Consider the following 13,346-nt stretch of genomic DNA (forward strand, 5'->3'; position numbering starts at 1 on the left):
CAGTGTGTTTGCCTTTACCTGAGAACGTAAAGGATTTTCCTCAGAGATCTAATTCTGCAGATGAGACAGTGTGAAGAATACCTTACCAGTGATGTATTAACACTAAACTTAGAAGTTATATTTATTATACTAAGAATAAAAATAAACATCTTTATCTCCTGCCATATTAATTTTTGACATGCTGGTGTACTGCTGCACTTACCATAATTCCTGAAATAGAAGAAAGTACACCTCTTTCCAAACATGGAGGAAAATATGTAACTTAAATACATATTACCACATTTTTGACCCAAAGATGAATATATACTTCAAAGAACAGGTATGATGAGAAAAAAAATATCTGTTATGTAAACATACGTTGCTATTCACTTCATTGTTATTTTAAAAAACTACCTTTCCCTCGTAAAGCAACCTTTTTCTCACCTCTTAACATAGGTTTGTCTTGAGAAAATGGAAGACATCCAGTTGGCTATGGTTATTGCTCGTTTATATGAATCAGAGTTTGAAACCTCTGTCACATACACCTCCATTCTCTATGAAAAGATTTTGGGTTGCTCTAAGGATGGAGCTGGATTCAGTTGTACTAAATTGCATTACGATCCATTTCTGAGAAGCATTGCATACTGGATAATGAAAGATTACACTAGAGCACTAGACACGTTATTGGAACAAACACCTAAAGATGATGATGAAAACCCAGGTAAGGGAAAAGCATTCATCTGATGGGACAAACTTACTGAGACAAAGTAGAGGAGAAATACTTTTTATGTATGTTTGCAGTCCCTTCTCCTGAGATGCCATTATGATGAAATCATTAATTGACTTATGTACTGGCCTGCTCAATTTCTACTTAAAAAAAAATTTAAAAAATTAAAACAAACAAACAAACAAACTTTTTCCAAGGACTTGTCTCCAACCCCCCAATACCAAGCTTAAGTCTGCTGTCAGATAAGCTCAGGGGGGCCTTCTTTGTTTGGTACTTCCCTACAATACCTCTCTACTACTGAATGCTGGCTAGTCTTTATTCCAATGGACTTAAATTCTCATTCTTGCTTCTAGGAATTAGCAGTGTTCTAGCAGGATTCCCTATCCTTTCTCTTCTAAGACTAATGTTAAGTGACAGGAGGCTACCTAGGTTTCTGTGATATATTCCCTCACTTGAGGAAATCTCTGCATGGCTGATCTTCTCTGCTTTTTTTAGGCTTAGCTGAGTGGACTATAACAGTGAGGCAAATGAGAGAATTTAGTATCTTTCTATTCATCCAGCTCATACCTTTAATCTTTTTGTGGGGAATAAGTAATCCTTTCATTTTGTTTTGGCAACTAGACCCACAACTCTATTTTTGTGTTTTGACAAATCTCTGTAATGCAGGAAATATTGCAAAACAGAGTAATACCATTTTAAAGCTGTTTTCAATAGATGTCATATCTGTTTAATTCCTTAGTTATCGTCAAGTCGTGCAATCCTGTGGTATTCAGTTTTTACAATTATCTTCGGACCCATCCTTTGCTCATCCGAAGATACTTCAGCTCACCAGAAGGGACTTTGGCCACCTTAGGTCTAAAAACTGAGAAAAGCTTTGTTGATAAAATTAATCTAATAGAAAGAAAACTATTCTTCACTACTGCAAATGCTCATTTTAAAGTTGGCTGCCCTGTACTAGCTCTTGAAGTCCTTTCCAAAATTCCAAAAGTAAGAAAAAAGTTTACTGTAGCTGCAGAGAAAGATTCATCTAGTCCTCCAATACAGGCTGGTGTTTCAGATTCCAGGACCCTAAGGGATGGTGTTGCAAGTGGTGATATAGACTGGTCAAAGCCAATTTCAACTTCCTTTGCTTTGGAGAATACTGTTGAATCTTCAGCACAATTTGACTGGAGTCAACCAGCAGTAAAATTTGATGATGAGCCCCTTACTCTTGATTGGGGTGAAGACAAAAATGGGTCAGATGAAGAGGACAAGGATGTTGGTATAATGATGAAAAACTCAGAAACTGATTCTAAGAATGGAGATGATGATGAGAGAACCTCAGACACCAACATCCCACAAACATCACATGGGGAAATTTCTGATGCAGGAGACACTGAGGTTGATGTTATTGCTGAACAACTGAAGTTCAGAGCCTGTTTGAAGATCCTTATGACTGAACTGAGGACTTTGGCTACAGGTTATGAAGTAGATGGAGGAAAGCTCAGATTTCAGCTGTACAACTGGCTTGAAAAAGAGATTGCTGCTATGCATGAAATATGCAACCATGATGCAGGGGGCAAAGACTATTGTAAAACATATACCAAAGTAAATGGGGATCTACTTGATCATGATGACATTATGGATAAGCCAGACATTGGTTCATATGAGCGGCACCAGATAGAACGACGTAGGTTACAAGCAAAACGAGAACACGCTGAAAGACGAAAGTGGTGGTTGCAGAAGAATCAAGCTCTTCTAAGAGTTTTTCTAAGTTATTGTAGTCTTCATGGGGCACAAGGTGGCGGTTTAGCATCTGTAAGAATGGAGTTGAAGTTCTTGCTGCAAGAGTCACAGCAGGTAAAAAATTCAACTAATTTCTGTTCACGAGTGTGAACAGTTTTGGACTGTCAGTTTTGTCAAATGCTGAAGTTTGTGCCTAGATAGATGCTGCTTATGTCTGCAAGTCATAATTTTAATTTTAATAATAATTTTAATGTTCTTGGAGAAAGAAGTATTTAAATGTGCTGCTTTTCACATCCTGATTATTTGGTTCTTAAGAATCTGTTATATGACATTGAGGATTAGGCTCCCTATAATTATGGAATATAAATGTTGCTGTTTATATTACAGCTGCAGCATATATGTGTATTCTAATTAAATTATAAATTTGATCACAATATTCTGGGTACCTATATAATAAATTAAATTCACAGTTGCTGAAATACAACAAAATCTCATTCCCTACACCTCTGCAAGTCATGCAAGGGAGCTACAAGGAATGGGATCGTGGCTGCAAGACTCAATAAATAATACCAAGTCAGATAGAGTGGTGGTCCCTTTTAATATATTATGGGATTTTCTACATTTATTTCTTACAAAATGAGATCTTATCCAGAAAATGTTAATGACTAACCTGAGCTGCAGCAGATAATCTGATAGTGGACAAGTTGTTTAACTTGCTCTAGTCCTAGATTTCTCACATTTCAAATAGGAGCAGTAAACAAAAGTTTTGGTGGTACTAGGCTTAGCACATACTTTTAAGAATTAAAAAAATATATATATTTCTGTTCATTTCCACTTCAGAAATCCAGATTAGTCCAAATTTTACTTTTGTTATTAAACTCAGTCCAGTGAGTATTATGTCAATTTATACTACTGCAAGTGCATTTTAGTTAGTGTTTCTTAATAGAAAATCCCAACGCTTCCTAATGAATTACATAAAAATACCCGTCCTGCACTAAATCAAAAAGTGTTCCCACAAACTTGGCTATCAGGTCTGATTTGAATTGTTATAGTAAATGAGAACTTACTTTTGACATCAGTCATGGTAAAATCTTGTCCATACTGAGTAGACAGCAGTGGAAGAGGATAAATAACCCTGGAAAAAAATTACAATGTTAAATTACCGTTTTTTAATTTTTTTTTTCCCAAAGCAATAATTTTAAATACAATCTTTTCTTTTAAACAGGAAACTACTGTAAAACAACTTCAGTCTCCACTTCCATTACCCACAACGCTACCGTTGCTTTCTGCAAGCATAGCATCCACAAAAACTGTGATAGCTAACCCTGTTCTGTATTTAAACAACCACATCCATGATATTCTTTACACTATTGTGCAGATGAAATCACCGCCACATCCTAATATTGAAGATGTCAAGGTAATGCAAAGCTTTCAGGAAATGCTAAAATGGGGAGTGAGCATGTGAAAAATAAAATGTGGTGTTTGACTTAACTTTTCAACGCTTACCCTTTCACAATACTGACCTTCTCCCTTAAATCTGGTGAACTGAAAATGCTAGTTAACCACTTGCTTTCTGACATCTTTTTGAATCTGGTTTGTTCCCTTTCATCCAAATTCTAGTAATTCTCAGGAAACTATTCTAAATGTGAATGTTCACTAAAACACTGAATTCTTGGTTCTTTGAACAACATGATCATGTATGTTAACCAATTATTATCATTCTGGTCAAATCCTGTAGGGAGATTAGTGAAAGTAGAAAAGGGAGACTGTAAGTTATGTTATAACCTTCTATTAATATAGATATTATGAACCTTAATCTGGTGCGAATTTCCTCAAGTATATTGGTTTTTAAGGAATTGTGGTGAATTACTTTATCTGATTTCATACTCAGGGTGAATAAATTCTGTTCAGATTTGGTAAATAGAGGGGGGGAAAAAGCCAAAGATCCTGAGACTATGGCACAGTTAATTAGTAAGAAGCTATATCAGTATTTTGTACATTTAGATCAGTATTCCTAATCATTAAATTAATTTGAATTTCTATTGACTAAACGAAAGTAGGGAGAAAATAGAAAACTGAGTTGTCCCACTGCAATGCAGTTAAGTTTCTAAAACTGTAACCCAAGCTTATTTACATCTCATTTTCTGTCTTATATCAGTTGACTCCTTTTCAATCCTGCATTACACTACAGCAAGCATCTTTCTTACTCTAAAAACTCATACTTCACGTATATTTTCTTTTAAAAAAGAATTCAGAAAGAGCTGAGACCTCCTAACTGCAAAACAACTTTTGAGATAATTCACAGCTTTAATCTAAAGTCTAGAATTTGATTAAATGGAAAGATAGTAGGAAAAGATGGAAATTAACACAGGGTGGGTTTAAAAAAGTTTACATCTTTAACAGTTTGACAGTACCATTTTCTTCACACTGTGGATTTCATCGGACTTTCCAAGAAATCCTTGCATTTCTTCTGTTTAAGAACTAGAGTATTTCTATTGCATTGTGAGGCAATAACGGAGTTTTATTCTTCTTACTTCTGGAGACTTTTGGAAATTTATAAGCACATAACTGAGGTAAAAAAGATATTGTAGATAAAACAATCATACTGTGATTACACAAACTTTTGTATTTTATGCATAATGAGCAACTACTACGACATTGAACTGCGATGTTATATAATACGGCTTCCAGGAACCATTCTATCAAATTCATTATCATAACAGGACATACTTAATCACTCCTTCAGTATTCTCATTCATTGAGTCAGTTCTATTTTAGAATAAAGTTAATTAAATTGATATAATATTAGGAGGTTTTGGCTGCAACCAAATGATCTTGAACAGTTGTGATTTTCAAAGTACTGTATTGTAAACTTCAAGTAACATTCATTTACTGTTTCCTGCACTTGATTTAAAACTAAGACAATCCCGCATAACACATTTCCAGTGCTGTTTAGAAAGAATTGTAGTTTTCTCACGTTTTATACAAGACTTATTGGCTCTTTTTATTTTAGGTGTACACACTTCATTCTTTAGCTGCTTCACTTTCTGCATCTATTTATCAAGCACTCTGTGACAGCCACAGCTACAGGTAAAAATGGAAGTTTTCTTACAGTCCTACGTTTGGAGTACTTTGTGTATCCAAAATGGAAATTCTTCATGCATCTAAAAAAGGGATTAAGTAACTGTATGGGTATAGATACTTACACAGTTTACACATTGCTAGTGTTGATATGTCAGATCAGTTTTACACAGATAAAATTACAACAATCATTCAGATTTTTTTCAATAAATAATAGGAAAATCTGGTGTCACTCTTACTTGAGAAGCTTCTGAAAAATACTTGACTGCTGTTTTCCACAGCACATTCGATGTTGAACAGGGGTGCAGAGCAAACACTTGAGCCTAACTGAAGTCAGGTTTCAGGCAGCTTTTATTTCAAACTGGAATTGGAAGAGAATGCCCTAAAAAGATTTTTTAAAATTCTTCAGAACAAATATATTAAAATTTTTGAAAAATACTTTTTCATATCTGGAGCTACACACATAACATATTAAAATTGATATTGCCACATGGAAACATTTCAAGTTTCAATAAAAAAAATTATTTTGTACACCATGAAATTATAAAATTCTTGACTTACTCCTATAGAATTTTAAATGTTGCATTTTCTGATTAAAATGAGATGCATGTATATATACACTGTACTTTATTGCAAAAATATTCTAAAATACTTTCTCATCAGAAAAAAAATAATTTTTATTTAGCAGTCAAACAGAAGCGAATCAGTTTACAGGGATGGTTTATCAAGGACTGCTTTTGAGTGATCGACGCAGACTGAGGACAGAAAGTATTGAAGAGCATGCAACTCCAAACTCAGCTCCTGCTCAGTGGCCTGGTGAGACAAAAATACTCTTACTATTAGCACCACTAGACCAGCTCCACATTTTAAAATTATTTCACTGTCCTGTGATTCGATGGATGAAATGATGGTTAATCATTTCTGATTTAGGTCTCAAATTAATAACAGCTTTAACTTTTTCACCCATCAAAACAAATAAAAATAAACTTTCTATGCAGTAAACATCTTGCTTGAAGAAGAGACCATGATCTTTAGGATAAACTCAGTAAGCTGATTATTGGTCATCCTAAAATGTTTCCCTTCAGTCTGCCTCACCCCCTAGCAAAGCTATTTCTTCAGTACTATCTTACATCTATGCTTTACTTGGTATAGCTGTCAAAACAACTACTCCCAATGTACAAGCATAAATGTAGTCTTTTGAGGTCAGCTGTGGAAACAGTGCAGGAATTTCATAGGCAAGCTGAACGGCCCATAGTATTTGCAGGGAGGGGCAACACAGACGCCCCAGACCCAAGAAGGCTTTTTAAAGTTTTGGTCTTTATGATTTTAAGAAAAATATTAATAGTATGTTTCATCTGAATAAAAGTATCATGTGGCTATCAGTATATGTTTAACATAAAATGTAGAAGTGAAACATTTCCTTTTTTTATACTTGCACTCCTACTCATTTAACTTAGAACTTCTCTTTTCCCTTTGCAGGTGTGAGTTCACTTATAAATCTCTTAAGTTCAGCTCAGGATGAAGATCAACCAAAGTTAAACATCCTACTTTGTGAAGCTGTTGTAGCTGTCTACCTGAGTCTCCTTATACATGCCCTTGCAACCAATTCATGTAATGAATTATTCCGACTAGCAGCCCATCCTTTGAACAGTCGAATGTGGGCTGCTGTTTTTGGTGGAGGAGTAAAACTTCTTGTAAAACCTCGAAGACAGTCAGAAAATATTCCAGGTACTTTGTTCTCTAAAGGTCATACTGATGTTTTGCATTTTATACCTTTTGGTAACTTAGTAGGAGATAATTCATTCCTTTTAAAGACAAAAAACAAGCAAGCAGAATTTAAGTATCTACTGGCAAGAGAACTTATGTTAATTAAAAAGCAGAAAAAATATTAGTCTTGCAGTTGTCTTTTGTAATGGCACCCAGCACATTTTGAAGTTGCCATAAAAAGTGCACAGTTATATTAATAATATTACTGTTAGATGCTTACTTATAATACTTTTCAGAACTTTCAGTCATTATCTTTTAGTGAAAAAAACAAATTGTATAAATCAGTGTCAATAGCTATGGTTTTCTGAATGTGAGGTGAGTGTTACTGTTTAATGACTGCAGTAACTTGGAAATACTATTTCTGAAACCAGTTTCTATTGCAAGATATTATTTCACCTTGCATAAGACCACAAGTAAGAAACATCAACTTCATCTGGCAGAAAAATAGTCCATGCATATGTAAGCTCCAACTAAAACCAGGAATTTTGCAAAGACAGATGAGCATGTCTTGATACACTGCCTGAGGAAAAGCAGAAGTGGAGATTGAATTCAGGCTCTGGAGACAAAGGCAAATACAACCATTTGTCATAGACTTCGCACTGCAACAATACTGAAAAATGCTATCACATGGAATTTTAAAACAACAATAGGCTTGAAAGTTACGCAAAAATTAGATGTTCCATATCTGAAATATAAACCAGAACAGTAATGAGGCAATGTGCCATTATAAGTATGCGCAACAGATACTTGTCATTCATGGAATAACAAACTCATTTAGGCCAGTTATTCATATTAACATCTTGTGAAAATAACTTACATACAGTCATGTCTTCATTTGAGATGTATTTTGTTTTCCTTTAACCTACAAGCTGCTACAGCTTCTGATGTTTCAGAGGATGGTAATGAAGGTTTGTAAAGTCTTGCAGTGTAGATGAATGTTAGTAGTGGCTTTTTAAAAAAAAAAAAGTTTTAAAATATCTAGTTCCTTTATAATAAAGTAAGTGTGATTTCAATGTTGCCTGGCTGATAACACTTTGAAAAACAAACTCTACATTAATATTTTGATAAATATTAAGACATTTTAAATCATAAAACTTCAAAAATGGATTTTAGTTTTCAAAAGCCTGACTCTATTCAAATTTGCTTTGTTATGTTAAGAATTCCTTGCCTTATATTTTGTATAACTGATGTTACTTGTGCAGTTTACAGTTTAGTGAAATTTTATATATCACTTTTGTTTCTCAACAAAATTTCTTCATTTTTTTCTTGAGAAATTTTTCATCTATAAGCTTTTTACTTAAAAGCTACATCTTCTGAGAACTTAATCCAGATAATAAAATGTATTTCTCATGATATATCCAATGAATAAATGCCACAGTTACTGTATTTATCATAAGTGAACTTTCTGTATGATTACACTTACTTTATTTAGGCTGGCTTTGATTTCTGAATCAGTAGAAATTAGTACAAATAACAATGGGTTTAGTTGCTTCAATTATAAAATACAGCCATTTCTAAAGATTCAATCTTAATATCGGCTTTTCAAATCACCTGAATTTAGCACCACCTCTTCCATCAGAAGAAATGGATAAACATCGCCGTCGGTTTAATATGAGAATGCTAGTGCCAGGAAGACCAGTAAAAGATAGTACTGTACCTCCACCTGTACCTGCAGAAAGACCCTCTTACAAAGAAAAGTTTATCCCTCCAGAACTCAGCATGTGGGACTATTTTATGGCAAAGGTAATTTAAAATGGAAAATATAAGTTACAGTTCATAAAAGCATATTTATTCTCTGTTTAAGTTATAAAGGACAAAAATAACGTGAAAATTTTGAGTGCTCATCATAGTAAACCACAGAATATTATCCTCATAATAAAAGATAAAGAGCCTACAAGTCTATTACTTAACTTTTCAAAACACGTCTCTTGCCAGTAAGAGAGATTAACACTCTTCCCCCTTCTACTTCCTTATGTTTAAGGGAAACTTATTTATGGGTTAAGCTGTTGTCATTTAAACTCTACAACAGTTATTAACTAAAGAGTTGAATATTAAGAGATCAGAAAATTGCTTTTATTTTGCATTGCAGCCATTTCTTCCTTTATCAGACAGTGGTGTTATATATGATTCTGACGAAAGCATTCACAGTGATGAGGAAGAGGATGATGCTTTCCTTTCTGAGGTACAGATCCAGGAACACAAAGATGCCAATTCTTACAGGTTAGCAGAAACTGCCATGATTTTAGAATGATTCTGTTGTGTGCTTACCTTTGCTTCCATATCAAAGAAAATACAGGGCCTCTGCACAGTCCAGCTTAGGTCAAATAATTTAGGTACTATGGACAGATTTATTTGTGGCAATGGGTTTACAGAAGTGACACATTCTCATCACAGTAACAGTTACCCATTTACTTGCCTTAAAAGAAGTGGTTAGGAAGTCAAAGCTGTGTGGTTTCCATTTCTGGGGGAGGGGAAAAAACAAATTTAAAACACCCTATCTTCATTTTTAAGACACAAAGAACATGAGGTTACACAATACCAGCTGTTTTAGACTACCAGTTCAAGAGTGATCTTTAGTTTTTGAATGAGGGGCAGATTAAATAGAACACTTAAAAAGACAAAATGCTGCAAGATAAAATGAAATAAAGTGGATGACCTCAGCATTACAATAATGGAGAAAAGCGGTAGCTCTCATGTGTTCTTCAGGTCTCTCGTTAATCCCTACAGCTCTACTGTATAGGATTTGTATCTTTAATATCTGTGAGACTCTTTCAGTGTGAAAGCTTCTGCTGTGAACACCAAACTCAAGTAATGTTTTGACTGTATTCATTGTGATTTCATAGAGAATTTCAGGAGGTGTTTAAGGGGGCTGAAACTTAATTCTCAGTCTTGCAGAGGCTCACGCATACACATTCTTTTATTTGGGGGAAGAACGCAATAATCTGGGGATTGTAAAAAAGAGAAGGGGGATACTCTGTTACAGTGAGGTGCCTTAATAGCACCCATATGTTGTATAGTTGATATATAAGTAGCTTTATGTATCAGGTAAACCTCAGTGAACCATCTACACTGTTTCTCTAATCTGTGTATTTGGTAGAAGGAGAAGAATATTCTGCAGATAACTGTGTTAATGTTTTAACAAAACTAAATCTGTTCTTTTTATACAGCTGGGCTCTTCTGCATCTGACAATGGTAAAATTAGTTCTGCACAATATTAAGAACTTCTTTCCCATTGCTGGTCTGGAATTCTCTGGTATGTTATTCTGCTTTACATTTTAGTTTTCTATATAAGTGGCTTTCTGTCAGACTTTGCTTTTTAATTTTTAAATTTAAATAATTTAATACATATTTTTTTATAATTGCCAACACGTACATTTCCTTTCAATAATTTTTTTGGGGGGGATGATTGCATTAGTCTGGTTTTTTATACACACTGTAACTTAAATGATTTTCTTTTTCCCTCTAAGCCTTGCTTTTTTAATATTGCTGTTTAGATCTGCCTGTAACATCACCACTGGGCATTGCTGTAATAAAAAATTTGGAACACTGGGAACAGATTCTTCAAGACAGAATGGACCAATTTGAAGGCCCACCACCAAACTACATCAATACTTACCCTAGTGACCTTGGCATAGGTGCAGGACCAGCTATTCTCCGCAATAAAGCAATGATTGAACCTGAAAACACACCATTCAAGTAAGTATTTTTTTCCTGGCAAAACCACATTCTTTGATAATAGAAATACTAGAGTAGTTCCACCTAAAGTTAAACAGCCAAATGAAGGTTGGCTAGATCTTAGTTCTAGCCAATACTTCATAGAAACCACTTTCCCTCGTCCCTTTGTTCCTTCTTATGCAGCTGTCTCCTGCAGCAGCCTTTACTTATTCTGCTACACCTCTCAGCTACAGCAAGAAAGGAAAATAAGAAGGAAAGAGTGGAGCTTGAAGCACTACAAATCAAGGACAACAGCTGCTGCTGGGAAGGCCCTATTTAACCTCTTTTACTGTTCCTCCAGCAGCAGCTGTCTCCCACCCCACCTCAGCAACAAAGGAGAAGAGTTATAGAACACATGTAGATGTCAGGAGAAGGAGAGAAAGAAAGTTGTAGTACGGTCCTTGTAAAGCCAATCCTGTGTTTAGGCCAGTGTTGTGCTTGCAGGTATCTTTAACTGCAGATAGTGAACCATATTTCAACTCAAAACCAGCTTGCTTTTCTCAGTGTACTGAACAACTTTAGATTTGCTCACTATATATGATTTCGGATTTCTATGGTTGATACTGCTATAGGATTTTATTAAAATATCCTTACAAACATGCACTGCTGTTTTAGAAATATTTGTCCTCAAATCTAAGGCAATGAATTTTATTTGGCTCCTATATTAGCTAAATATTTGTGAATTGTTTTGAAAGAAATACATAAGAAAATTCTGTAGGGCCAGCATAATTTCAACATAAAAGCAGTTTTAGTGGAGTGCAAATATAGACATAAATGTAAGTCAGCAGATTAAACAGTAGTACTTGGAAGTTAGTAACATAATGTGGATTTCATAAAAATGCAAGAAAAAAGTATCTCTTGATACTTGCCTTAAATGAATTAGAGCTTAAACTTTTGTGGGTATTTTTTTCTTCAAATTGGAATTTCAACTAAAGTAATTCAGAGTGTTTCTTTAGATTTGTTTTTTGTCCACCTTTAATTACATTTATGCTTTTTTTTTTTTTTTTTTTGTTTTATCCAGATCAAAGGATTATTCAGCTCTTCCAGCAAAAAGGCTCTGGCATTTTCTTGTGAAGCAAGAACTTCTCCAGGAGACCTTCATAAGATATATATTCACAAAGAAAAGAAAGCAAAGTGAGGTAAACAGAGGATGTAACTTTTAAAAGAAAGCTCAATTATAACTGTTTCTCAGTCTCTTCAGTATTTCTTTTAATTTTTCTTTCCACTTTTTCGTTGGCATTTCAATTTCCTTTCTTTTAACAGTGTTTGTTTAGTTTTGTTTTGGTTTTTTAACTCAACATGACTGTCATGTTGTTTATTGAAATATCAACTGAACCAAATATTTTTAGACAAGACATATCTCACCTTACCTTCTTGTATTTGAATACTGTCCTAATAAAGAAACAGAACATTTGCAATAATGGTAATAAGTAAATAAATTTGAGTATTCGTATAATTTTTTTTTTGTGTCCTATTGAAAAATAAATTTAAATGAGCTATTACTTTGTGTATATGTATATATGCATGAGTAATATATACATATAAAAGTAATATTATATAGTAATATATAATATGGGGCTTTACGAATTGTACCAGTTACAACTGTAATGAGTTCTAACTGAAAACTTAAACCAACACATAAATACCAGGGGAAATAAGTATGCTATTTAAAATCTTTAAGAATTCCTGTAAGTATGGAGTTTGTGTGTGTATTACTCCTCCATTTAGTTACTATATCATACATTTTGTGTTCATCTAGGAGGCATTACATTTTAAGTGAGTTTGTTTAGATTCCTGTCTTAGTTTCTGTGCCTTTTATAAAAAGTTAAAAATACATTTGTCATCATTTACTGACAGAGTGGCCTTTAAAATCTAGTTTGGAATGTTTCATTCTTTTTTTATATTTGTTTGTGCATGTGTTTTGTGTTTGTGACTGTGTGATGTTATGTAGTCTGTAGAAGATCGTGTGGAGCAGGTCAAACAAAACTGCGTAGCAGAAGATCACAAAACCAAGGTAGTATCCCTTCTCCCAAACCTCTAGCACATTCTTAAAAGTTCTGTGGAACTGGCTTTTATTTCTCTAATGTGACTAACAGAAGCTATATGTTCTGTGTAGTCTGTGTTGCAGGCTTTTAATCAGTGAATTAACTTTGGATGTCCTGATAACTGGGATGAGTGAACACCTTGTAAATAGTGTTGCACACACAACTTTGTGTTTCTTACACTCAAATATAACTTCTGGCTTCTAGAACATCAGAGTATGAGAAGTCTAAAGTTTAGCTTCCTAAACAATGCTGAGGCCACTGAACTTTTCTTGCATGAATTTTGTATAGATTTTTGCAGTCTGAATGTA

At 34.2% G+C, this 13,346-nt stretch overlaps 1 protein-coding gene and 1 long non-coding RNA gene across 6 annotated transcripts in view; one reads left to right on the forward strand and one right to left on the reverse strand.

Annotated features, from left to right (window-relative positions):
- LOC116959162 overlaps window positions 1-5,866 on the reverse strand; it is a 10,721-nt gene extending 4,855 nt beyond the window's left edge. The window contains exons 1-2 of one of the 2 annotated variants that reach the window (XR_004405700.1): window positions 5,752-5,866; window positions 3,499-3,566 (exon numbers count right to left, since the gene is read on the reverse strand). This is a non-coding gene — a long non-coding RNA (uncharacterized LOC116959162). Of the gene's footprint in view, window positions 1-3,498; window positions 3,567-4,845; window positions 4,958-5,751 lie in introns of those variants that run through there. The other variant, XR_004405701.1, reaches the window with a different exon arrangement.
- Window positions 1-13,346, forward strand: part of DMXL2 (Dmx like 2) — a 54,166-nt gene that overhangs the window by 31,926 nt on the left and 8,894 nt on the right. Inside the window, exons 23-35 of one of the 4 annotated variants that reach the window (XM_042803763.1) lie at window positions 436-700; window positions 1,446-2,545; window positions 3,657-3,848; window positions 5,445-5,521; window positions 6,198-6,328; window positions 6,992-7,240; window positions 8,149-8,187; window positions 8,841-9,022; window positions 9,369-9,499; window positions 10,447-10,532; window positions 10,774-10,975; window positions 12,015-12,132; window positions 12,945-13,007. In XM_042803763.1, the coding sequence (XP_042659697.1) occupies window positions 436-700; window positions 1,446-2,545; window positions 3,657-3,848; window positions 5,445-5,521; window positions 6,198-6,328; window positions 6,992-7,240; window positions 8,149-8,187; window positions 8,841-9,022; window positions 9,369-9,499; window positions 10,447-10,532; window positions 10,774-10,975; window positions 12,015-12,132; window positions 12,945-13,007 (2,835 nt within the window). The remainder of the gene's footprint in view (window positions 1-435; window positions 701-1,445; window positions 2,546-3,656; window positions 3,849-5,444; window positions 5,522-6,197; window positions 6,329-6,991; window positions 7,241-8,148; window positions 8,188-8,840; window positions 9,023-9,368; window positions 9,500-10,446; window positions 10,533-10,773; window positions 10,976-12,014; window positions 12,133-12,944; window positions 13,008-13,346) is intronic. The other 3 variants (XM_042803765.1, XM_042803764.1, XM_042803766.1) reach the window with 3 other exon arrangements.

Source organism: Tyto alba, unplaced genomic scaffold, assembly GCF_018691265.1.
Source record: "Tyto alba isolate M040663 unplaced genomic scaffold, T.alba_DEE_v4.0 Super-Scaffold_41, whole genome shotgun sequence".
NCBI classification, from domain to species: domain Eukaryota; kingdom Metazoa; phylum Chordata; class Aves; order Strigiformes; family Tytonidae; genus Tyto; species Tyto alba.